Genomic DNA, 26,587 nt, shown 5'->3' with positions numbered 1-26,587 from the left:
CCTCAGTTATGCCAAAAGACTTCACAATTTGAAAATTTGTATAATTTGCAAGTTTTACAAGCTAATCTGACGCATATTGATCATGTTGGCCTATCCAACTGAATCACTGATATAGCACTACACAGATTTTTATAAAGTCATTTCATTTCAAGGACTGATTGAAAAAGAATTAAAATTATTTTCAGATTTCCATAATGAAGTACAAAACAATAATAAAATAGGCTTGTAAATTGGGATAAAGGGTAATTTGGCTCAACAGTAAACATTATACACCAGACACAAATAAAACGAAATAACAAGAATAGAAAAACTAGTTTTAAATCTTTAATTTCATTCATGAAAATATAATTATAAATCTAATTTATTTACACACATTTCTCATGAAAAAATTATTTCAGTTCAAGTATTCAGTGAAAGGTAGTCAAATAATTTGAAAGGATGCCTTGTAAAACAGATAAATTCAATGATTTTGATCACAGGATCTCATCATTGGAAATGCACAAGCATTAAAAAATGTGTACTAAAAAAACAAGATCTTTCGTGTGATGTAGTCTACCAGGATTATTATAAATTGTATGTACATGTACATAAAACAAGTATCATTAGTCAGTATATTGGCAGCTGCAAAAAATCTAAAAGGTAGCACATTATAAAAATGTATTGTGCATTTTCCTCTTCATGCCCCCCCCCAAAAAAAAAAACACCCTCCACATCCCAATGGCTGGCATTACAATAATAATGATAATAAATGGTTTCATGTCCAGATTTGTCTTTTTTTAGAGAACATCAGTATCATATTCAAGATATCAAATGCACCAGATTCTTTAAAATATATTCAGCCCCCAAATTACAATAAAAATCTTGTGGTAGCAGTAACATAAAGATAAGTCTTCATTACTGGACTTCTCATGTAGATACTGGAAAAGCAAAAAGATGCAATTTAAAACATATTTTACACTCCCCACGAAAATAAAATTCATATCATGCTAAAATTCATCATACAATATCCATTACATTCATATCCATTAGATGGTTTACTTTAATCTTAATAACTCTTTATGTACTTGCATTCTTTGGCTTATGCCATCACATCGGGTCAGAGCCCCTAAATTCCCGAGACATCTGGTTCAGATTACCCAACCATTCATATATTTTGCTATAATTTTCACAAAACATTGGGTAAACTGGACCCGACGTTTCGGAAATTCGGGATGCTCTTTTCTTGAATAGTCGGGTAAACTGGACCCACTGTTTTGGAAATTTAGGTAGCTCTTTTCTTGAATGGTCAGGTATTTGCATTGCCCGACAACCCAATGTGATGACACAAGCCCATGCTTTTTGGTATTTCAATATAGCTGTGTAAAAGAATAGGGCAGTGAGCTGAGCTATCATTTCATGGGATGCCCTTTCTGTAATTTCATTTTTATGATATGCAGATATACATATAAGATTACTTCAATATTGCATTTTACATATTGCTTTCTTGACAATGTATCATTTAATTTGTTAAATGTAATAATAATAGTAGATAGCATTGCTGATCTAGAAATATCCTATTTGAAGAGTACAAGAAAAATAGAAAAAATAAGAGAGTTTGGAGGATTGTCTTCGATGGTGCCAAGATCTGATGTTACAAAAGATAAAGACTTCGTTTTGAATTTGAAAGTCTGTTATGATGACATTTTTTCAAATTCAATAAAAAAAAAGCCCCTCACGATATTATCTTATTTTATTTCCAACCCATGAGCACTTTCCTGATTTTGGCTCACTCAGAGGTGTTTACAATTTTGGCATATCTGAAAAAGATAATTTTCATTGCAAAATAAAAAGAATGATTATCATGTAGGGTGTTTTTATGAAGAATCTCAACAATGAATTTTGGTCTGCATGATGCGCAAATTAAACATGTGTAAGAATCACAAAAATTCAGCGGGCAATAATTATGAAGTCACAAAGAGCTACCTGCCAGTCGCAATGCTATGATGAAAATCAAAGTAGAACCATAACTGATTGCGATAAGTGACATGGTTTGTTTTAATCACTTTACAAGTGAGGGAATAAATAACTTACCGGTACTTATTATGAATGGTATTAATTCATGGAATAACAGACAGATTTCAATCATTTAAGCCAAAATTACGCTCATCTGCTATTCCTGCAATATTTGCCCTAGATCATAAAATATCTCTGGCATTCTATTCTGAGCCATCCAATACAAAAAATGATTACATCTTGAGTCATATATGTTGCATGAAAGATGATATTTTAAATCTAATATAATTGTGTAAAATTTGCAAGCAAAGAAAACTTACATGTTCTTAAGAAGTCTTCTTCTTTTCATAAAACCATTTCATAACAAAAGATTAGGTAGGTAATTATAAGTTTTGGATATTTTATGATGTCACACTTCAGTTCTCTATTTCAATAATTAGACAGAGCAGTAAAGATAAGTCATCAAAATTTTACGAAAATCTATTTCTTTTAAAATCAGGTGGCAGTTTATCTGAAATTTCATTACTAACATACATGTATATAAGTTTGACTATGGAATGTTTATGATATCTTTCAACAAAGGAGGTATAAAAATGTGAAATAAAAATCACAAGAGCATAATTTGGCACTTTCATCTTTTTGGAGGGCTTTGAACAATCAATGCATGAAATAACTTAATGTTATAAACTGATTCCTTGATGGTTGAAATCTTCCATTACCATAGAGATCACCCAGTTCTACAAGGCAGTTCCATTAGGTCATGGGTTAATTGGCTTACTGAGAAGCTACAATAGGCCGGTAGATGAGTTCCTTCATGATCTCGTTGCTGCCAGCATAGATTGAGTTAACTCTGGTGTCACAAAAAGCCCTAGCAATGGGGTACTCCCACATGTATCCCCAGCCCCCATGAAGCTGAAGGCATTCTGTCGCTACTTTGTTGGCGACATCAGAAGTCCTAAAACAAGTAAAAGTTTACAGATAATAATAGTAATAATGCAGTGCATGCATAATATCCTGATGTTCATTTATATCGTATTTTGGACTGAGTTTAATACTAGCATAGATGCTCTCTCTTGTAGAAAATTAAATAGGTTATCAATTGCTAGAAATCATAGATTTAAAGCATGTATTATAGACCATCAATTTGTTTGAATAACTCAGCTCCATAAATATCCTACATAAAGTTTAAGAACATTCACTGGGTGTCTGGAAAACAAAGACCGCGTGCGCAACTGAGCATAGACTTTGGACTTTACCTCGTACACGTTTTTCCATTGAAAATATGCAGGTCCCCGGTCTTCTTTTCCAAACCTGTTGTTGGTTGTCTGGAAAACGAAGACTGAAGACCGGGGATCGCATTCGTTTAGCTAAGAAACCACTTATGTCATTATTAAGGCCTAAATTCAGCTCAAGTTGAAGAATATTCTGGTATTGGATACGTTAATATCAGCTTTGATTGGCTGATTATCAACTTAAGGGCAATTGTGTGGAAAGGAAATACCAGTTAGACCAGTTGAGGTGGGTTACCAGTTTACAAAACCAGTAAGACCACTGAGGCCAGTAATAAACTCCAGTAATCAAGACCAGTTTCAAAATTCCAGTCACAAATGAACTGGAGACCAGTAATTCAAGACCAATTTAATTTTCAACTGGTCCAGTATAATTTGAACTGGACCAATACATAAATTAATGTTCCAATGTCCTGAGTTACCAGTTGAAATTCTTCTGGTCTGGTTGAACTAATTCTTCCTTCTGTGCTGACATTTGCAATTTTACTACCATTGACATAACACAGGTCTTCGATCTTCATTTTCCAAACGAAGATCAACTCTGCGTTGCATGTTTTCATGTGTTTTCGTATACCAATGAGCGCTTCTGTATTTGTGTATAGCACCCATTACAGGATAAACTAAACATTAGATAGATCTTGATCAATTGCAGTTGTGAAAATGGTTCATGAGAAAGAGATGGAGAAGACAGAACTTTACAATTTGACTGAAGAGTGGTGATTCAAGAGGAAGGGGGGGGGGGATAGAGAAAAGCATAGCAAGTATGTCGGGGGGGGGGGGGGCTGAGAATGAGTGTTACTGCTATCTGACCTAACTTTTACTTATTTCTAGCCAGACTTAAGACTAGCTCCCATCTCTTTAGAATACAATCCATCTACCCCCCCCCCTCTCTCTGTCTTACACCCCTTGTCATAGGAAGATGTGAATGTATAGTACGCCTGGATGTTAATTCTCATTTATTCTTATTGTTATCTCATTTTACTCATGTAAATCTGGTATTTATATTGTGGGCAGTTCTTGTATCCAGATATGCACACTATGCATATCTACAATTTTGCAATATAGGATTTTGGGCCCTACATTGCACCCATTGTTGAACTACATATAGGCAGGTAGGATGTGTGTAAATTGGCACTGGACATAATATGAGTAACATTAAAATTGGTCATTGCATAACACATATGTATATTTTCATGCATTTCTTTGTTATAAAGTGAGTGTACAGATGTTAAAGAAAAGCCAGGAAGGTAATTTAAAAAGAAGCCTTCATGTGTCATATGACGGTCACACGGGCCGAATTATATCTGGCAGGCAAAAAATATTCATTCGACCCAACCCATTCTCAATTTTTAAATTTGATATTGCTGATTGACAAAAATGAATATGATTGATAATCTAACACTTATTCTAGGGAGGATACCTACGTACTGAACTTCCTTTTTCCAAATTGGAAACATATATCACTACTTTGGAACTATTTTTTTTACTGGAGGAAGAATTAGGGCCATTTTACTCTCTGAAGTGATGAATTTGATCCTGTCAGGTGTAGTCTTCATAAATGCCAACTTATTTTTAAAATGAGGATGTCGAGGTACCCTTTTCTGGTCAGATATGGAATGTCAGACATATATCCTGTCCACTGGTAGTAAACATTCAACCCTTGAATTTTCTCCTTATTTTTTATGAATTTTTATGAAGTGCCAATTTAACACATGAGTCTATGGGAAATGAATTAGGCCTGTAATACCATCAACACCAAATCTTAACTGAAGGATAAGTTTTTTAAATGACATCATAACTTAGAATGTATATGGACCTAGTTCATGAAACTTGGCCATAAGATTAATCAAGTATTACTGAACATCCTGCTTGAGTTTCAGGTCAAGAAGCCTTGATCAATCGGTCAGCTGTTTAGATAACATTAATCATCCTCTGTCTGTTATCGGTATAACCAAATCATGGTTAACTAACGAACATTATAATTTTATCACTTTGCCACATTATCTTTACATTGGTAACTCATGACCCACAAAGAGAGGTGGTGGTGTTGGTATTTATGTTCTTGATTCTTTTATATCTAAAAAAAGAATAGATATTGAAGTCTTCAATGGACATATATAAAGTGTGTGCATTGAAATCATTGGGAATAATACTAGTATCATAGTTTTAGTGGCCTACCGTCCACCTCATTATAATCCTGTGAAATTTATTGAATTTATACAACCTATACTTCATGTCGTTTCTCGTGAAGATATTAATGTGTATTACTTGGGGATTTCAATGTTGATATTATGAAAGATAACCACTCAAACCATGTTAATGGTTTGCATTCATTCTCTTTTGATCCACAAATATCCAGGCCAACCAGAGTAACGTCACATTCTGCCACAATACTTGACAATATATTTTGTAATCAAACTGATAAGGTAATTCATGCTGGTATTCTTTTAACTGACATGAGTGATCACTTGTCACCATTTATTATTATCAGTGCTCACTCTTTTATGAAAAAGTCAAATGATTTGATCAAATCAAAAGGAGAATCTTTAGTGATGAAAACAAAAATTTTTCAAAGGAGATTGCATGAAATTCATTGGGGTCACCTAAGTTCCTGGATGTGGATGAAAAGTTTGATAAATCTTTAAGTATCTTCTTGAAAATATTTGACGAATGCTATCCTGTCACTAAACTACACTGAACCTGAACCTGAAAAAAAATAAGAAACCTTGGTTTAATTCGCACCTAAATAAATAAAATAATCCATGTGCAACCTGGAAAGTTATAAATGAAGTTCTTCATTAAGCCTCAAGATTTCATGATTTTCAGCTTGAAGATGCAGACAATGTAGGTTCACATATTGTTGATAAGAATTTGATAGTAAACATGTTTAATTCATATTTTTGTAACATAGGTCTTGACATTCAAAATAAACTTGATTCAAGTGATTCTGTCAATGGAAACTTTGAACATTTTTTACATTGGAATTTTGTTAAGTAAGTAAGAATAACACAAGGATCCTAAGATCACTAAATGTAGTATTCTTGCCATAGTTACTCCCCTTTGTGAAATTTTTAATGCATCTCTTGCCCAAGGGAAATTTCCTAGATCTCTTAAGATAGCAAAAGTAATACCAGTTTTGAAGAGTAGAGATAGAAGTAAACTTCACAATTATAGACCTATATCTGTTTGAGCACCTTTTGTAAAATTTTTGAGAGGCTTGGTTACAATAACTTGATGACTTACATTTCAAACAATGATATTTTATGTACTAAACAATTTGGATTCAGACATGGGAGTAGCACGAACTTAGAACAGATAGACTTGCAAAAGCTTTTGAAAATAAACAAAGCACAGTTGGCATTTTTTAAGATTTATATCAAGCATTTGATTCAATTGACCATTTTATTTTACTTAAGAAATTACAATTTTATGGAATCACAGGTTTAGTTTTACAATGGTTCACTAATTATTTAAACGGTAGAAAACAATTTAAATTCAAGATTTCATCTCTGATTGTCGGAATATAACCGTAGGCATACCGCAAGGTTCGATTCTTGGTCCGCTCTTGCTTTTGTTATTATCAACGATCTTCAATTTGCTATTAGTATTCTGTCAATTTTGCTTTTTGCAGATGATACCAATCTTTTTTGAAGTGGAAAAAATCTAATAGATTTAAATAGCATACATGTACCACAAATTGAATTGGTTCATAAACGTGATTGTTTTTTTTTGCAAATACACTCAGCAAAAAAGTTCTTGGACACTTATAAAAGTTAAAATATTCCATATAGATATTTGATTAAAGGCAAATTATTGTATGTCAACATGACCAAACAATATTCCTCTTCCAGTATGACATGACGTTTTCATGTGAACAGTCATGCATGGGTGGTTAAATGCTTTGAACAATAGCAATGTCAGTAAAAGAAAATTGCAAGAAATTGATCAGTCAGTGCATGGCTGGTTACAGGCATCAAACAATTGCAATGTCAATAAAAGAAAATTGCTAGCAAACGATCAGTCATTCTTTCAGTTGTGAAAGTTTGTGTGGCATAAATATCCATTAAATGACAAAAGCAAACTTAAAGTCAAATACCACTCTAATATTGAAGAGAAAGTTATCTACCTTGGATGCATCCACTGGAATTTTAAGTCAAAGTTAGTCGATGAACAAAATGTCAAATTTCAGTATCTTGGCATAAGCAAAAGAAAATTATCCTTATCCTCCTATCTACTGCAGGGGTGGTGGCCGTAAGTCGACCACTCCTACGACGGTCTCTAACTTCATTAGTAGCCAAATACCGCTAGTTCAAATTTGAAATTGTTGTTGGTGACACTTAGACTGCAACATTCCTATTGCTCTTGCATGCTCTTGGTTGGAAAGCTTCATCTTGAAAGTGAATGTCCAAATGATCCATCTCATTATGCATCTCATGATGCATCCCTAAGCATTCAATTCAAATGATAAACGGATGTTGCTGAATTGTTGAATGTATGCCTACAGGATGGCCATGATCATTAGCATTTGAATGGTCCATTTCTTGGAATTTTCTTTTTCTGACATTGCTATTGTTCAAAGCATTTAACCACTCATGCATGACTGTTCACATGAAAATTTCATGTCATACTGGAAGAGGAATATTGTTTGGTCATGTTGACATACAATAATTTGCCTTTTATCAAATATCTATATGGAATATTTCAACTTTTTTAAGTGTCCAAGAACTTTTTTTGCTGTGTAGATTGTTGGTAAACTATGATAAGATTTGTTACATGATCTTCAAATCTAAAAATGAACAATGATGACGACTTTGTCAACATTTCCCCTAACGGTATCACTATTAAAAGAGTAACCAATACAAATTTTTAGGAGTGACCATTAACTCTAACCTCTCTTAGAGAGTGCACATTGATAATTTATGTACCAAAATATCTCAAGCCATTGGCATTTTGAATAGACTAAAAAAAAACCCTTCCATTAAATGTATGTGTTACTTTGTACCACACAATGATTTCACCGTATGTAACTTATTGTATTACTGTATGGGGTAATTGTGTGAAATACCTTATCAATAGAATTTCCATTTTACAAAAAAGAGCAATTAGAGTAATAATAATAATAGCCAATTTTTATGAAGCGCTTTTCCCAGAGTGGCCCAAAGCGCGTTACAGCATATTATTACCCCGGTCATTGGATTCATTTCAATCAAGCACGAAAAGTGCACAATTTCCACTCCCTGGGAGCATTCCTTGCATTCATCGCAGCCACATTGTGGCGCTGGCAAAATCAAACATACAATATCTTTCGCATCCTACTGGGTACCCATTTAGCACCTGGGTCATGTAATTAGAGTAATTACAGATTGTCATTATCTTGCTCATACTGATCCTCTTACAAACTTAAAATGTTAAAAGTTCATGACTTGTACAATTTGCAAAAGGCTTGTTTTGTGTTTTCAGCGATGAAGAAGCTCCTATCTGAAGTATTTAATGATTATTTTGTGTATAAATATTTTTTTAAATAGGTATAATTGTCGTAACTCTTATGATCTTAATATCCCCTCTTGGGTTTATCAATTTTCTAGAAGTACTAATAATGGTGAACCAGTTTTATGGAATTCTTTGCCCCAAGATATGAAGCAATGCCCAACCTTAATAATTATAAAAGGAAACAAATATAAGATTATTATTTGAATTGTTACATTAATAGGTAAATTCAACTTATTTCATGTTACCCCCTTCTCCATCCCCCCCCCCCCCGATTATTACTTTTTATTTATTTATTTTTTTGGATGTATGGTCTCTCTTTTCTATTTCTATTAAATCCATAACTGGTTTCTTTTTGCAGTATATAAGGGATCCAATGGCTTATTACTGATCCCCCACATCCACTCAGTGCTACTTTATATTATTCACTCCTATCTGTCCACTTTTACAATTGATTTATTGTGTATTTGTTCTTGTTTCTATTGTGTATATTTGCATGAATATGTTTTTATATTGCATCTGTTATTTGAATGTTTTTATGAGAGATGTGAAATAAATGGAACTGTTACTGAAATATGACCAAGGTCAAAGGTCATTTAGGGTCAATAAACTTAGACCACGTTGAGTGAATCAACATAAAAATCTTAACCTAAGGTTAAGTTTTTGAAATGTCATCATAACTTAAAAAATATATGGGCTTAGTTCATGAAACTTGGACATAAGTTTATACTGGCCATCCTGCCTGAGTTTAAGGTCACATGACCAAGTTCAAATGTCATTTAGGGTCAATGAACTTCAGCAAATTTGTTTGTTGTTGTTTAACTACCATCATAACTTTGAAAGTTTATTGGTCAAGTTCATAAAACTTGGACATTACAGTAATCAAGTATCACTGAACGTAATCAAGTATCACTGAACATCCTGTGCGAGTTTCAGGTCACATGACCAAGGTCAAAGGTCAATGGACTTTGGCCTTGTTAGGGGTATTTGTTGAATAACCATAACTCTGAAAGTGTATGGATCTGATTCATGAAACTTGAACATACGAGTAATCAAGTATCACTGCACATCTAGTGTAAGTTTCAGGTCACATGACCAAGGTCAAGGGTCAGTGAACTTTGGCCATGTTGGGGGTATCTGTTGAATTACCATCATAACTTTAGAGATTTGATTCACGAAACTTGGACATAAGAGTAATCAACTATCATTGAACATTTCATTCAAGTTTCAGGTCACATGACCAAAGTCAAAAATCATTTAAGGTCATTGAACTATGGCCATTTTGGAGGTAATCATTATATTGCTGTCATAACTTTCAACGTTTATAGATATAGTTTATAAAATTTGGATATAGGGGTAATTGAGTATCACTGACAAGTCTTAGGTCGCATGATCAAGGTCAAATGTCATTTACTATCAATGAAAGAAGTATTGTATATGAATGGTGTTTTTTGTGAATAATTATTTTATAGCAGTTTTCAAAGTCAGCACTGCTATTATTTTCAATCACGCGAAGCAAGTAAGACTGCCACAGGCGCTCCACTTTTTCAATGTTTTTAAAGTACAGCTTACAAATAATTCTTGTAGAAACTGTAATTCACATCAATGGCCCTTTACTAAAGCATTATAGAGGGTTCATGTTATTTATATTGATCTGATAATATCATGACTTGACTTGCTTTACAAGACTTAATAGCATGATGTTCTCATTAAGGGGTGATTCCAGGCATTATCCTGTCCCTATTGGTCAATTTAGTTGGGTACTGTGACTCACAAAGATGATACATGTATGCAACAATGCACCTTATTCATTGCATCATTCGTTAAATGTTCTTTATTATTTTGAAAGACAAGGCAACTAGTTTCAGCTCTCCATCCTTTGCCAGTTGTAACTACAAATATATGGAATATCAAAACTAACAAATTTAACACCTTACTAATGAAAGTGCCCATCTCTTTAGAATAAATGTGAAAAAGAAAACATTATAATCTTTGGATGTTTTCATGATTTTGAGTATCCTTACCAGTATTTAGCCATGGAAGCAGTGTAGGTGTCCAACTTTCCATTGTTCCCTAACTCCAAACAATCATCTACAAAGCTCCTACTCACACATATCAAAGTCTTCAATTCTGCAAGCTTATGTTGGATTACCTACAAAACATGGAAAAAATGTCGATTAAGCCTGAGTTAGATCTAATGGAAGATATCAGAGCACTGCTGAAGCATCATCCAAAAGAGTGGCCACTGGAAAAAGTCAGCCTTTATAAACAGGTTCAAAACACATATTTCTTTGAAAAGGGGAAAAGTTGGTGGCTACCAAAACACAGATTTTCACTATAGACAGGCTTTGAATGCAGTCTACTTATGACAAGGTGGTTGACAAACCATGAGTCTCACAGCTGATATCGTGATAGATAAAATACGCAATATGATCTTTTGACATTATCATCCTCATGGACACACGTGTGGTATTACCAAATGGTTATTTGTCCCAAAGGTAAACATAATTAAATGAAAAAAAAGAAATGGGAGAAATTTATACAAAAACTTGACCTTTTGACCCCTAGATGACCTTTGACCCCATTACCCTCATGGACGGCATTACACAAAGATCATATGTACCAAATGTTCAACATAATCGATGCAGAAATAAAGAAATGAGAGCAATTTGAACATAAACTTGACCTTTTGACCCCTAGATAACCTTTGACCCCATCACCCTAAAAGACACACATGTGGTATAACCCAAAGATCATATGAACCAAGTGTCAAGTTGAACAAAATCTTCAAAATTATCATTTGACCTTCTGACCCCTATATGACCTTTGACCCATCACCCTCATGGACACACATATGGTATTACCCAAGAATCATATGTACCAAGTGTTAACAAACATAATTGATGCAGAAATAAAGAAATAAGACCAAGTTGAACAAAAATTTAACACTATCATTTAACCTTTTGACTCCTATATGACCTTTGACCACATCACCCTAATGGACACACATGTGGTATAACCCTTGGATCATATGTACCAAGTGTGAAGAAATAAAGAAATTAGAGCAAGTTGAACATTTTGGAAGACTAAAGGGGTGTTTTTTCAGTTTTGGCCGCGGGCCGCGCGTGCTCTCGTTAAGGGTATCAAAAACACCAATTTTTTTTTAAAAAAAGGGGTAGTTTTGAAAGACTGGTAAATGGTCGATCGCAGGGTCAAATGTATTTAGGGTGTTTTTTCCAAAGTTTTTTTTTCAGACTAGCCAAACGTGTTTAGGGTATGTTTTTTTCTCCCTATGCTTTTTCCCCGAGGTCATATTCTGGCAACTTGTTTAGGGGTCAAAATGAGTAAATAAAGCCAGCGAAAAACTTGTTAAGGGGGTTATTTTACACACAGAGAAAAACTAGTTTAGGGTGTGTTTGCAAATAATTTGGCCATGAGTGTGTACAGCAATACATTTGACTGCCCCCGCCCCGAGCATTAATTACAAGTATAATGCACCTAAGAATTAGTTTATAATGTAAGAATGTTCACCCCCCTCAATAATGACTATATTTTGCAGCATGTCATAAGTACAGCACATAGAATATGCCATGTATAATTTTTCAGTATATATATTGCTTTTCTCTAAATTATATTTGAAATGACAGGCATCTGAATTGTAATCCTGTGTAGTGAATCTTTCCACTAGATTATTTTATCTCAAGAACATGAACAGAACTTGAAAATTCACAATGATTTGTTCCCCTTTTTGCATACATACTTGGAGATTTGAAAGCGTTTTGCCAAATGCCTTGCGCTGCCGGACGTAATTCCTGGTCTCTTCAAACATGAATTCGGCATGGGCCTGGCATCCTACAGCTACAATAAGCCGTTCTCTGGGCAACTGATTCATGAGGCAGTAGAATCCTTGATTTTCCTTTCCCAACAGAGCAGACTTTGGCAAACGGACATCCTCAAAGAAAAGCTCACAGGTGTCCTAACAAAAGGAAAATCATGTTTTGTGTAATTACAAGACTGATTTGATGAATTGAATGTAAATAAATAACAAGAACACCCAGGCAGAATCGTTTTCATGACACAATTCAAATCAAACAAGCAGTAATCAATTTTTACAAAATTGAAATGTCAATTTGTTTTAGTATTCACATGGCACAAATATGTACATACAGCTGTCACAAAGAAAAACAATTATTTCTTTTCTTGCTGACACATTGAATACTCCTTATACAAGCTACATGGAATTAAAAATATAAATATGATATATACTTTTGAAATTATGTTAAAGTTGTACATTTTGTCAGAGTTTATAGACTAAAAATGTCCTTTGGCCTTGACCTGGTGACCTTCAATTTTACTACGAAAGAATTAATAGTCCTTATACATACAAAATTCATTGACTATGAAAACAAATAATAGGAGTGGGCTATAAATTGGTGATTTTCTATTTTACTGTGGCAACAGTTTTTGGGCACCTTTTACCTTATGAATCTCAACATGAAATAACAATATTTTTTGTCTCGGGTCCGAGAAAAAAGTGGCCTCCAAAACCCCCCAAAATCACATTTTTTGCCACAACTTCTTCTTCTTAACTCCTTGGGCCTGTTGCATAAAAATTTTTACCTGATATAACTCTGGTAACAAGTGGAACGTCTCTGGCAGTCTTGCCTGCATTACGCAATTCGATATAGCAGCAGCGCTGCCTTAGAAAACAGCTAATAATCATTAACAGAAGAAAACACTAATATGATAATTGTTATGTCCATTGACCCAAAATGACCTTTGACCATGTGACCTAAGACATGCGCATAACAATCATTCATACTTGATTACCCTCATGTTGATGTTTCATGAGCTAGATCAATAAACTTTTTAAGCTATGATGCCAATTCAAAACATACCCGGTAATCCAAACATGGCCAGAGTTCATTCACCTTTAAATAACTTTGATCTTGGCCATGTTCTGAAACATGCACATGGTATTTAGGGATACATTACTGCTCTTATGTCCAAGTTTAATGAACTAGATCCATAAACTTAAAGTTATGATGGTACCACAAATACCCAGACATTACCAAAGTTTGTTGACCCTAAATGACCTTTGACCTTGGTAATGTGACCTAAAACTCACACAGGATGTTCAAGGATACTTGGTTGCTCTTATGTCCAAGTTTCATGAACTAGATCCATAAAATTTCAAAGTGATGACAATTCCACGAATACCCCCAACATAGCCAAAGTTTGTTGACCTAAAGTGGCCTTTGACATTGGTCATGTGACCTGATACTCGCACATGATATTCAGGGATACATGGTTGCTCTTATGTTCAAGTTTCATGAACTAGATCCATAAACTTTTAAAGTTATGATGATAATTCCTCAAATAACCCAAACATGGCCAAAGTTCATTGACCCTAAGTGACCTTTGACCTTAATCATGTGACCTGAAACTCAAGCAGGGTGTTCAGTAATACATGATTACCCTTATGTCCAAGTTTCATTAACTAGGTCCATATACTTCTAAGTTATGATGACACTTCAAAACCTTATCCTTGGTTAAGATTTCAATGTTGACGACCGATAGTTTTGCTCTGCTATGCAGGCGAGAAAAAACTGAAAACTAAGGTTAGTCTGATTTCTGCCATTGCCTTTAACACAGGGCAAAAACTGTGCTAAAAACAACCTAAGTTTTCTCAGGTCAAAAGTTTTATGCAACGGGCCCCTTGTGTCATGGTGGTCAATTCATGGACATACATGTATGCAGTGCAGTATGTACAGGACAAATATGGATAAATGACATTTCTCATTCATTTCGTAAATACAGTTGTATCTGTAAAACCCAAAGTAGAGGAATAAGAAGCTGCCTGCTATTGTTGAACTTGTATCGTCTAATATCCAAGAACAAAAAGGTGATAAAACCTACTTTTTGAATGAAAAAAGGCTCTAAAAATTTGAAAATTTAGGTAAAAATCTCCTATTAACTCTACTAATAATGGTTTAAAAGTAATAATTTTAGGAAAAACAAAATACCATGTGACCTCCCAACACAATAGCATGCAGGTCCCCTAAGTACATCTACCAACCAAGTTTGGTCTAAAAGTGATTTATGGTTGCAGAGTTATGTGTCATAATAGAGTCTTGCATGGAAACTTTAACGTTGGTCTGAAGATGACCTTTGACCTTACCATATGACCTCCGACTGCAGCATAACATGCAGGTCCCCAAAGTCTAAACATCCAAGTTTGGTTGAAAAGTGACTTACGGTTGCGGAGTTAGGTGTCATAAAAGTCTTGCATGTAAACTTTAACGTTGACCTGAAAATGACCTTTGACCTTACCATGTGACCTCCGACTGCAGCATAACATGCAGGTCCCCCAAGTCCATCTACCATCCCAGTTTGTTTGAAATGTGACTTACAGTTGTGGACTTATGTGTCATAAGGTTTGTGACGGAGGGACAACGGACAAAATTTGGATCCTTAAGGGGGTGTTGCAAGAAAATATTTGTAATCAATCGCAAATATTCTGTTGCAATTTTACAATTGATTGATCACTTCTAGCTACAGCAAATCAGATTACACTCCTTGTTTCACGAAGCAGATTAGCAATCAATTGCAATTTTGCAATTAATTGCACGGCATATAGACTTGTATTTGATCGCAAGTTTCTTGCAACACCCCATAAGTCTCGCCTTCACCTCTGGAGAGCGAGACAAAAATTGAACACCGCTTCTGATTTTACTCTAACAAAACAGAAAAAGTGATAAATGCGCTCTATGTTTATATTTGTGCAAGCTAGCTGAGGGCAGCTATTACAAAGGCCAGCCAAAAACATAACACAATTTCAGGTCTTAGTTCTCGATAGTAGAACATACACTTTCTTATACTCTTCACTTGGACAATGGTTGTGTCTATCTACCCCATTCCCCCTGAACTTGAAATCTCCAGAATCTGGCACTGTGCTAGGTGTCTAAAGAATAGACATCTGTTACGTACACCTTCCAAGTTAAATGACTTACCACAGCCTTTTGTCCAACTTTCTCCAAGGGCCTACCCTTTGTGAATCCTGGCATGCCCTCCTCGACCAAGAACAAGCCAATTCCATGGGCCTTCTTCTGAGCACTCAGGTCTGTGATTGCCACCACAATAACCACATCAGACAGGAAACCATTTGTGATGAAAACCTGAAGGATTTGGCAATAGAGAGATGAAAGGCAAGGGTTTTCTTAAACACAACCCTACTCAAGCTTGAATGCACTGCTGTTCCATAACAATAACAGAAGTTGATACATGGATAAAATGATGGGAATAAACTAGGCCCGTGTTGAAAGTCAATTTTTGATACATGTGTACACAGCATATTTTTTATGGTCGTGTATTTAAATACTATGAAGGAGCAGCAAAAAGCTAATAGCCTGTTCTATCAAGCATAATGTCACTGAATACTGTAGTATGTAAACTTTGAGCTGCCCGCACCACAGGCCGGTCCAAGACAGATTCAATTCATAAAACGAGAGTGCCGCTAAGGCAAGTACATTATACGTCCGCATGTAATGCATAAAATGGAGTTATTGGTCAAGCAAGAAAAGTAAAAGGTGGCGAATTCACCTTGGCATTTTGACTTCAAAATCAATAGAATTGCTGGGATCTATGCTAGCATCATACACATCAAATTATATGAGCAGAGGTTAAGTTTAACTTAAGTTATCACGTTAAATAGGACTTCAGAAGGGTAAGATGAAAGCATGTCACTGTGATGTTGACCTTTGACCTTTTGACCTCAAAATCAATAGGCTTCCTGGGATCCATGCTAGTATCATACACACCACATTATATGAGCCTAGGCTAAGTCATACTTAAGTTATGGCATTTACAAGGACTTCAGAAGGGTAGGATGAAAATATGTCAGTATGACCTTGACCTTTTGACCTCATATTAAAAAAACTTCTGGGATACATGTAAGTATCATACACATCGAATTATACGAGCCTAGGTTAAGTTTAACTAAGTTATCGCATTTACAAAGACTGCAGTCTAAGACAAAAACAGGTCACTGGGACCTTGACCTTATGATCTCAAAATCAATAGGCTTCCTGGGATCTATGCTAGTAGTATACACTGAAAGTTATCGGGTTTACAAGGACTGCAGAAGGGTAAGATGAAAACATGTCACTGTGACCTTAACCTTTGACCTTTTAATCTCAAAATCAAAAGGCTTCCTGGAATCCATGCTAGTATCATACACACCAAATTATATGAGTGTAGGTTAAGTCAAACTTAAGTTATTGCTTTTACAAGGAAAAGTTAGCAGACCGACGGACATCAAGCGTGATACCATAATACGTAATACGATGGGCGTATGAAAAGTGTGAGTGAGCGCTGTGGCTTTTTGCGCAAAAACAGAACTTCAATGGTGGAGATGAAAGTGGAATTTTAGAGATTAAAACTTGTGCAGCATCTGAGAACTTGGAATTAAGGTGAGGCTATGAGCATGCTAGAATTGTGTTCAGTTTAATAATTGTTCACTTGTTTAAAACTTCAACACAAGTTTTATACAGATGCTATCTTGTACACGGCCATGGAATTCAGTACACGTGTACCTGAAACGGACCGAGCATTAACTCATGAAATACTGAACTTAAACACTGAATAAAGAAGGTTACACAGGAACAGATTAAATTTGGCTTGAAATTCTATTTCATTGATGACTAAGTTGTAGATTATCTTCATTGTCTGCATGTCAGGAAGAAGAAAAACTGATAAACAAGAATTCCAGGAATATTCCATACAATTTACAAAATATGGCCATGACACAAAGCCTGCAAGGGTGAAAATTGCTCTGTTCCCCTAACTGAAACCATCCAAGAACCACTAGATAGTTGTGGACCTACAAATGTTATAAATAAAAGAACAAGAAATCTAGGGTTTTTACCTTACTTCCATTGAGGATATAGTCATCTCCATCCTTCTTTGCAATGGTTTTGATTCCCTGTAAGTCACTGTGCAGTAAAAATAAATATGATGATCACTTTTACAACTTGAATGCCTCATGGCACCAAATCACAAATGGGAGAGAAAAAAGAATAAAAGTGTATGTCCTTGTCTTTGCAAGCTCTTAAGCATGAAATATTCTGACTGAATTGGGTCTCCTTTGTTAAGCTCATGGTTTAGATATGCCTGGGTAAATAAGAATGTTACAACTTCAGCAAAACATAATTAAAGAGGAATTTAACCTGTCACAATTCTTTATTTAGAATATGTGTCCTAAAATTCAAATTGTGTTTACAGTTTTAAAGAAGTGACCACATCAATTGAAAATTAGTAATATATTCTAAAATCAAAACTTATGCTTCCACAATTGCCAGATCAAGGACATACTAGTGTATAACAGAACATCTAAAGCAGGGATTCTAAAATAGCGGGGGCGCGCCACTTGTGGCGCACCGAGCCTTGCGGAGTGGTGCTCGGGAGCCGGTATGAAAAAAGTGGGAAAAATATGCATGTAGATTTGATATTTGATGATAATTTCGCATAAAGTAATAAAAACAAGTCAGTTATATTTTAAACTTCATCCTTTATTGAATTTCATTTTTATTTAATCTAACGTTATGGTTTTTGAATGCTTAGTGTATGGAATCATGTGCGACTGTCAATAGTATGTGCATCAAAATAGAGGTATACAAAATACTATGATCACAAGTGATCTGATAGCCCCGTTCATCAGATATCTATCACGTTGTCAACCATTTCTACAGCTAGTAATTTCCCATTTCCAAATTATACATTAAAAATTGATGGAATTGCTCAGATGCAGCGTTTGAAATGATGACGATAAATCCATGATTTAACACTCTTGTACTTGACAAACCATGCTTTTAATCAACTTGGACTCCTGGCAAAGCACATCAAATTCTCCATTCTTCTAATGATATATAATTATATTGATTTAATTATTGATTATAATGATTTAAATTTGACATGCACAGTGTTAATTTATATTGGAATCACTTATTGAATACGTGTATCAATTATTCTATGTTGAATTTTGTTCTTGTTTTCATTCAAATTGAATGACAAAATAAATTAAATTGAATTGAATATCATATCTGAAAATGCGGAGACATATATATATAGATACAAGATAAAGCTCTTAATTTGCATATTAGTGTGGCATCACAAAATGTGAAATAATTTTCACAGAAGGAGTTTACAATGTATTGAAAATCAGAAACTTTGTTTCCGAAGCTGATTATCTAAAATCAAAGGATGTGAAAGAGACATGCTTCAATTAACCAGAGGCCCCTCAGCAATATTTCGCTCGTTAGCGCTAGTGGAGCAGTACAGATTCGTGAAAAAATATGTGGCGCTTCAACAAAAATAATTGAGAATGACTGATCTAAAGTGTTCTTAAAGTCTGTGACCTATGACCTCTTACTTTGTGATCCCAAAATCTATAGGTGATTGCCTGATGCATATCAATGTGTTCTTTGATGCATGGTCCTAATCATATGGAAAGTTGAACACTCATACAGATGTTAATATGTTGTCATTTAAGGATGACATAAAAGTCCAATCAAATTTGGATTGATCTTGTGTGTGTGGGGGGGTTAGACCCAGTATATTTTCGGTGAAATGAAAGAATTCTGCCTACAGGAAACTTAGATTGCCCACCTTCCTGCACTTGGTTCTGTCATAGCAATAGCCCCAATTTTCTTTCCTGCTGCCATATCTGGAAGAAACTTCTCAATCTGCTCCTGGGTACCATACTCTTCAATGTATGGCATAACAATGTCACTGTGTAGAGGAAATGATGTGCCAGCTCCATTCACATAGGCTCTGAAACAGTAAAAGGGAGACAATGAATTAATATAAATTTGACAGACATTATTTCTACCATATCCAGAATTGCCTCAACATTGAAGTGTGTCATCATTTTTTAAGGATAACTTGGTATCATGAGTAGCTTAAAAATAACATAAAGGGGGGGGGGGGACACAGGAATCTCTCAACATTTTTTCTATGGAAAAGCAAACTTTTATTACATACTGTAACACAGGTAAACACCGCTTGACATTGAGCACAATGTAACAATGATAATACTAATTAGTGTCAACCCATTCCTTCATGGATCCAAATGTGCCCCGTACAAAACCTATAAAAATATCAGAATTAAGAGGTCAAACCTGTTTGTTTATTGAACATGTAAAAGGACACTGGCAGTTTTGCCTGCATATTTCATGATTCAATATAGCAGCAGTGGTGACTTTGAAAACAATTCTGAATAATTATTCATAAAAAAACACCATGAATATGATATTTAAATACTATGTTGATTGACCCTAAGTGACCTTCAACCTTGATCATGTGACTTAAGACTTGTGCAAGATGATCAATGATACTTCATTAACCTTCATTTAACGTTACATGAAATAGATCCATAATCTTTCAAAGTTATGATGATAATTCAACAAATACCCTCAACATGGCCAAAGTTCATTGATATTAAATGACCTTCGACCCTGGTCAGGTAACCTGAAACTCAGGCAGGATGGCTCATTGATACTCGACTAAACTTGCGTTCAATTTTCAAGAACTAGATCCACATACTTTCAAAGTTATGATCATAATTAAAAAAACTTAACCTTGGTTAAAATTTTCATGTGGTTCCCTCAACATGGTCTAAGTTCATTGACCGTGAATGATCTTTGACCTAGTGCAAGCGACCTGAAAATCAGGCTGGACATTCAGTAAAACTTGATTACCCTCATGTCCAAGTTCCATGAACTAGGTCTATATACTTTTCTAAGCTATGATGACATTTCAAAAACTTTGAAAACATTGTCAGCTTTGTGACTGCTGTCGGAAGAGCAGCGCCTACATTTTTTTCTCTTTCTATGCGAGCGAGATAAAAATGCAGTAAAATAAAGGATCCTATTTGAAAAACAGTAATGGCAAGATCATGTCTAATACTATAGATGCAATATCGGGAATGATCGATATATTGTTAATTACAAGACTGAAAGTGATGGTGAAATATCAGCAACACGACTCTAATAACAAGCGAAATGCCTCTATAGCCTGCATTACGCGATTCAAAATCGCGGCAGTGCTGACTTTGAAAACAACTATAATGAATAATTATTCACAATAAACATCATTTATAATAAGTTCATTGACCCTAAATGACCTTTGACCTTGATCATTTAACCCAACAATCTGACACACAGTCATGCAAATGATCAGGGATACTTGATTATCCTTAAGTGTCATGAACTAGTTCCATACACTTTCTAAGTTATAATGATACATGTATTTCAAAAACTTAACCTTATAGTCAAGTAGAACCCCAACATTCATGTAACTGTCAAGTTGGGTATGACTGCGATTTTTTGCTAGAAGTTGCAGTACCCTTGGGCATATTTCGTTGTTGACGTCATAGGCCACGCCCACTTTTTCACATACTCTTAAATATGAATTCCATATCTTAAGGAATAAACATGTCATGTTTGGTATCAAATTAAAGCTAATGAAAAATCAAATACCGGTATATATTTCTGGACCATTGGACAGCAGAATCACTCATAGGTCAGTTTAAGGTCATTTAGGTCATAAAATGTGTCCTTTTTTTGTTAAATTCTTGTATGGCATGACTGTTTGCGAAGTCGCAAGGGATAATATTGGAATACGTGTAAGGCGTTCTGACATAGATGTTAAACTTGTACACCTAAAGGCAAGAACAGAGAGACTCCATCAGACTGCAATTCACAGATATCCCATAGTACGGGAAACCCTGCCCTCTGAATGCAGAGTTGAAATATTCTCAGGAAACAATCATGTTCTGTCCTCAAAAGGGATATCCTAAAGTTCCAGTTAGATTAAAATATAAATCAAAATATGTCTAAAGGTCCAAAACACATTTTCAAGCTTCATTCTTTTTTAAACAGTGTCCAATATTCTGGTTTTGTTATATCTTTTATCTCATGCGTAGTAAAGTTTTTTATTTCAACTGTTTCCTAATTCTGGCTCAATTATTTTAATCAAATATCTGTTCCTCTTGGTTTTCTATGGTTATGTCAAGCATAAGTTGGTTCTTTTTTGTGCAACCTACCTGTTTTATATCATGGAATTCCAATTCATTGTAACCCTATTATATGTAATGATCTTTTTTTCACCTAATCGGGTGTGGGAGGGAAGGCCTGTGGGCCATGGCCATGACCTATTCCCTACTCAGGCTACCTGGTTGGGTGAGAAAGGGTCTAAATATTATTTGTACATGCTGTCTTGTTTTTGAATAAGTGCAGAATAAAATACTAATAAAAGGTCAAAATTTTCTTGCAAATGCCAGAAATACATATAAGGAAAATGTTTAAAATACCAACAAGATGGATATTATGTGAATCTATTGGCAAAGGTTAAGTTGAGGGTGTGCATATTGAGTGGAGCGTTGTGGCCCAGTGGATTAGTCTTCGGACTTTGAAAATAGAGGGTCGTGGGTTCGAATCCCAGCCATGGCGTAATTTCCTTCAGCAAGAAACTGATCCACAATGTGCTGCATTCAACCCAGGTGAGGTAAAGGGGTACCGGTAGGAAGTTATTCCTTAAAAAGCTGTGTGCGCTATGAATGCCTAGCTTAGCCGGGTAATATAGGTGCGCCTTGAGCACCTAACAAGGTGTATATGTGCGCAATATAAATACCTTATATCAAGAATCCGACCGGTTCTACTTTGGCATCTTGAGGAATGTTATTTTTGTGACGTCATAAACCACACCAGCTTTCTTACATTCCTCTTAAATATTTAGTGGAATAAACATATCATGTTTGATATCGAATTGAATAAAATTCATAATAAAATCCACATACATGAATCCGGGCAATTCCAAGCAAAAGTGGACATTTTCCAAATATTTGTATTGGCTCTATTTCAAATCTATATCAAATATTTCTAACAAAACTCATATGGAATTTTATATACAAAAGGGGAGCATAATTATACCAACATCATTTTTCTTACACATCTCCTTATAGGAGAATCGGAACCATAGTAGAAATTCTATACATGGGACTACATATTGTTTTTTACCTAATTTCAATTTAACAGAAATATATTGCTTGTTTGGGGGTAAAGCCAAAAAATGAAACTCATATTTCAAAATGGACACTTTGGTGATATATTCACCTTAAGATTATCATCTGCTTGAAGTCGTTGTGTGTTTGATAGGCATTTAAAACAATGCCAGGACAAAGGTCAAACTGGGCTACAAATGTTATTAATGCTGTGGAATATATCATGTTGGTTGAGGGTGTGTATATTAACGTTGCGACAAGTTCTATCTCCTCACCCTTTGGCAATTTCTATTTCTGACGTCATGAACCACGCCCACTTTTCAAATAATATGGCCTATGAGTAATTACGACAGAAATGTTTTGTGGGAACAAAATAATATTTTGAGTGAACAAAATAATATTTTGTGGGAACAAAATTATATTTGGAGGGAACAAAATATTATTTTTTCTCTTTCCTCACGAGATCACCGCATTGGGCATATTCCGTCAAGTGATATGCACTATGTGGCGATCTTTGGAGGAGAGAGATGGAATAATTATTTTGTGGGAACAAAATAATATTTCATCTCTCTCCTCCTAAGATCGCCATTAGTGCATATCATGTGGGAACGAAATATATTTTGAGGGAACAAAATAATTCACTGAGAATTTTTTCTCTTCATGTCACCTGCTGGGCTCCGTTCATCATCGATCACAATTCAACAAAATTACCTATGTTCAAATGCACTTGCCAGCTAAAAGAAAAAAAATCCATGCAATTTGTTACTTACTGCTCCTCCCATGTGATTGCAGTCATAAGAAGATCTCCACCAACCCCACCCTTATCTGCTGGAATGGCAACACCTAGCAAGCCAGCGGCGCCCATCTTCTCCCAAATCTCCCTATCAACGTGTCTCTGCTTCTCATACCTATTGGATAACAATAAATAGGGTAAAATCATGTTTTGACAATGAATTATGAATATTCTAAGCAATATTGTTAAATATCAAATTATGTTATCATAAAGCCTTAAAATCATGAGATGGTATGGGGCAGCAGAATGCTTGATGATATGCGGTGCGTATCAATAAAAAGTTTACACTTTGAAAAAGTCCTGGGCATTGAAAAATATACAACATGCTGATTAATTTTCTCACATAAATTCCTAGGTTTGGGTCTCATCAGCAGAATATTACACTTGAGAGGGTAATATTCACTTTTGTAAGACTTGCAGAAATCGGTCTTAGCAGAAATGCTCATTTTCATGTGGTGTCAAAAAAAAAGGCAAAAAGAAACTGACCGAGTGGAACATTTCTCATAGATTTTACATTTTAAGCAAATTTAAATAAAACAGATATATCTAAATATTTTGCATCAACTTTGCCACCCAAGAAATGAGCACAACCTTCAAATTTTTGTGCAAGTTGGATCAGAGAACAAAAGTTTAGACATCTGCATCATTCTTTCATTAAGTTTTTATCATTTAAAGAGGGTATACATTTCATATTTCAAAGTTGTTTCTCCAGTTTTTTCCCAAGCTTCAAAATGGCTAGATAGTCAAATGCCTCGGGCAGTCTCGCCTGCATTACACGATTTGATATACAGTACCCGCAGTGCTGACTTTGAAAACAGCTTTTGAATAATTCACGAAAGAAAACACTCACATGCTAATAACATATTATGTCCATTGACCCAATGTGACCTTTGACCATGATCATATGACCTAAAACATGTGCAAAACATAACTGATTACCTTATATGTCTATATTTCATGAACTACATGTGTAGATCCATAAACGTTCTAAGATATGATGCCAATTCAACAAATACCCCCAAGTTCTCCACAAATCATTTTTCACAAACTTTTCAAAATTAAGTGGTGCTCACTCAAGTGAAAATATTTTTCAACAGTTATATCATCATTTGCTTAAAGAGGTACATTAGGTACCAATATTTAAATGTAGAAAAGCCTCAGGATACACAAATATACAATTTTACAGGATTATTTCTAGGTGTAAACTTGTTTTCGATACGCGCTGTATATACAGTCAGTGTTTAACAAAAAAGCCTTACACAAGAGTAACCATTCAGAAAGTTTAGAAAGAAAGATTGTCAAAAAAGTTACTCCATTGCATTTAATTGTTAGAAAATGTTTCACATTTTATTTGTGGACCAGGCAGAACAAAATAGACAAAACCTAGAGCAGCAGATGTGGGAAAATAACCTTTCTCAAGATGATGCACATGAAGTTTACTACCATATTGACTAGAAGACCAGTGCAATATATGGTTATACTAGCTACGTAGCGATGCTTTTTTAAGAAAGTGCTTCAGCATCAAGTACTCCTTCAATTTTTTTTAAAATATCATATTTGGCTTTACATATTTTCTTGAGAATAGATTGGATTGGAGCAAAATCCTCCCAGTTTCATTTCACTTAGGGAGCAAGCTTGCCTGTTAAACCAAAGATCATGGCCATTAAATATATTGCTATACCCATGTGTGACCCAAATAAGGGTGGTTTTGAAAGACTGGTCAATTGTCAATTGCAGGGTCAAACGAATTTAGGGTATTTTTATCCAAAGCTTTTTTTAAAGACTAGCCAAATTTTTAGGGTATGTTTTTTCCCATGAAAATAGTTTTGTCTATGTAAGTTTATTGTAATAGCAAGTAGACAAAAATTGTTTCAGGGTTCTGGCGGCAACTTGTTTAGGGGCAAAAATGTGTAAATGAAGCTTGCAAAAAACTTATTTAGGGGGTTATTTTGCACACAGAGAAAAACTTGTTTAAGGGGTGCTTGGAAATAATTTGCTCACGCATGTGTACAGCAATACATCCGACTGCCCCCCCCCCCCGGTAGTGCCAAAACCTTAGCATGATTGGAACCATTTGCACCATTCATATAAAGTAGGGGGCAACCCTGGTGTGGTGACCCAACTCTACACCCTCACTTTCAGTTTGTGGAATGACCTTTCAGTAAATCAATTCTTTTCATCTCTAAGTCACAGGCGACATCTACCAACTAATGCCAATATTTAAGACTATACCTATCCTGATTGGGTGCTACCTCTTCCTGGAAGAACCTACGTGCACTTGTCCGGAACATGTCATGCTCCTCACCAAAGATAGCTCTGGTACCAATATCCATCATGGTTTCTGCTTGGCCCGGGCATGGTCTTGAACTCTGGTGCCGTCTATATAAAAGGGAAAAGAGAAAGAAGGGAGGACAAAAAACATTAAAAAAAAAAGAGTATGAAGATATAGTTGTTTGAATGGGTCTTAATACGGCCATTCTACTTTACCACAAATTGATCTTGATTTTTTTTTAACAATCTAATAACTATCAGAGAGAGGTAATCTACAACATAGTTAACATTTAATGACTTTGATCCAGAGGTGTAAATGTGAGGAACGGTTCCTATCAAAAAAACTGCAGCATGTGAAACTACATACAGAATATCTTCATCTCTAGTATCTGCCAAAATGGTAGCATCCTCAATGTGTTGAATAATAAATGAATGCAAGTTGCACCCTCGTGACATTGCATAATTGATCCTGAGCTGTTGGTCAACCAATGAGTACCAAACACCATCTATTACGATGAACAACAATGTTCGTCTTTCAAAGTGATTACCAACCACATCATACACCACACTCTTCCTGGGTAACACTATTATTCCCTTAGTCCCCTGACCTTGAGGTACAACTTCGGTTATATATTTTCGTAATTTTTCAATGTTTACTTGTGCCCTGTGCTATCTTACATGTCTCTCATGAGAACA

General features: G+C 35.1%; 1 protein-coding gene across 1 annotated transcript in view; it reads right to left on the bottom strand.

Moving 5' to 3' along the window:
* Positions 1 to 311: 311 nt before the first annotated feature.
* Positions 312 to 26,587, bottom strand: part of LOC121410832 (long-chain specific acyl-CoA dehydrogenase, mitochondrial-like) — a 40,586-nt gene continuing 14,310 nt past the window's right edge. Inside the window, exons 2-9 of the mRNA XM_041603149.1 lie at positions 25,853 to 25,999; positions 23,598 to 23,735; positions 19,434 to 19,598; positions 17,695 to 17,761; positions 15,782 to 15,946; positions 12,529 to 12,744; positions 10,793 to 10,920; positions 312 to 2,947 (exon numbers count right to left, since the gene is read on the bottom strand). Coding sequence (XP_041459083.1) covers positions 2,767 to 2,947; positions 10,793 to 10,920; positions 12,529 to 12,744; positions 15,782 to 15,946; positions 17,695 to 17,761; positions 19,434 to 19,598; positions 23,598 to 23,735; positions 25,853 to 25,999 — 1,207 coding nt within the window. The 3' untranslated portion in view covers positions 312 to 2,766. The remainder of the gene's footprint in view (positions 2,948 to 10,792; positions 10,921 to 12,528; positions 12,745 to 15,781; positions 15,947 to 17,694; positions 17,762 to 19,433; positions 19,599 to 23,597; positions 23,736 to 25,852; positions 26,000 to 26,587) is intronic.

This window comes from Lytechinus variegatus, chromosome 3, assembly GCF_018143015.1.
Source record: "Lytechinus variegatus isolate NC3 chromosome 3, Lvar_3.0, whole genome shotgun sequence".
Taxonomy (NCBI): domain Eukaryota; kingdom Metazoa; phylum Echinodermata; class Echinoidea; order Temnopleuroida; family Toxopneustidae; genus Lytechinus; species Lytechinus variegatus.
Note: the sequence above shows the minus strand (reverse complement) of the source record. Positions and strands in the feature narration are given on the sequence as shown.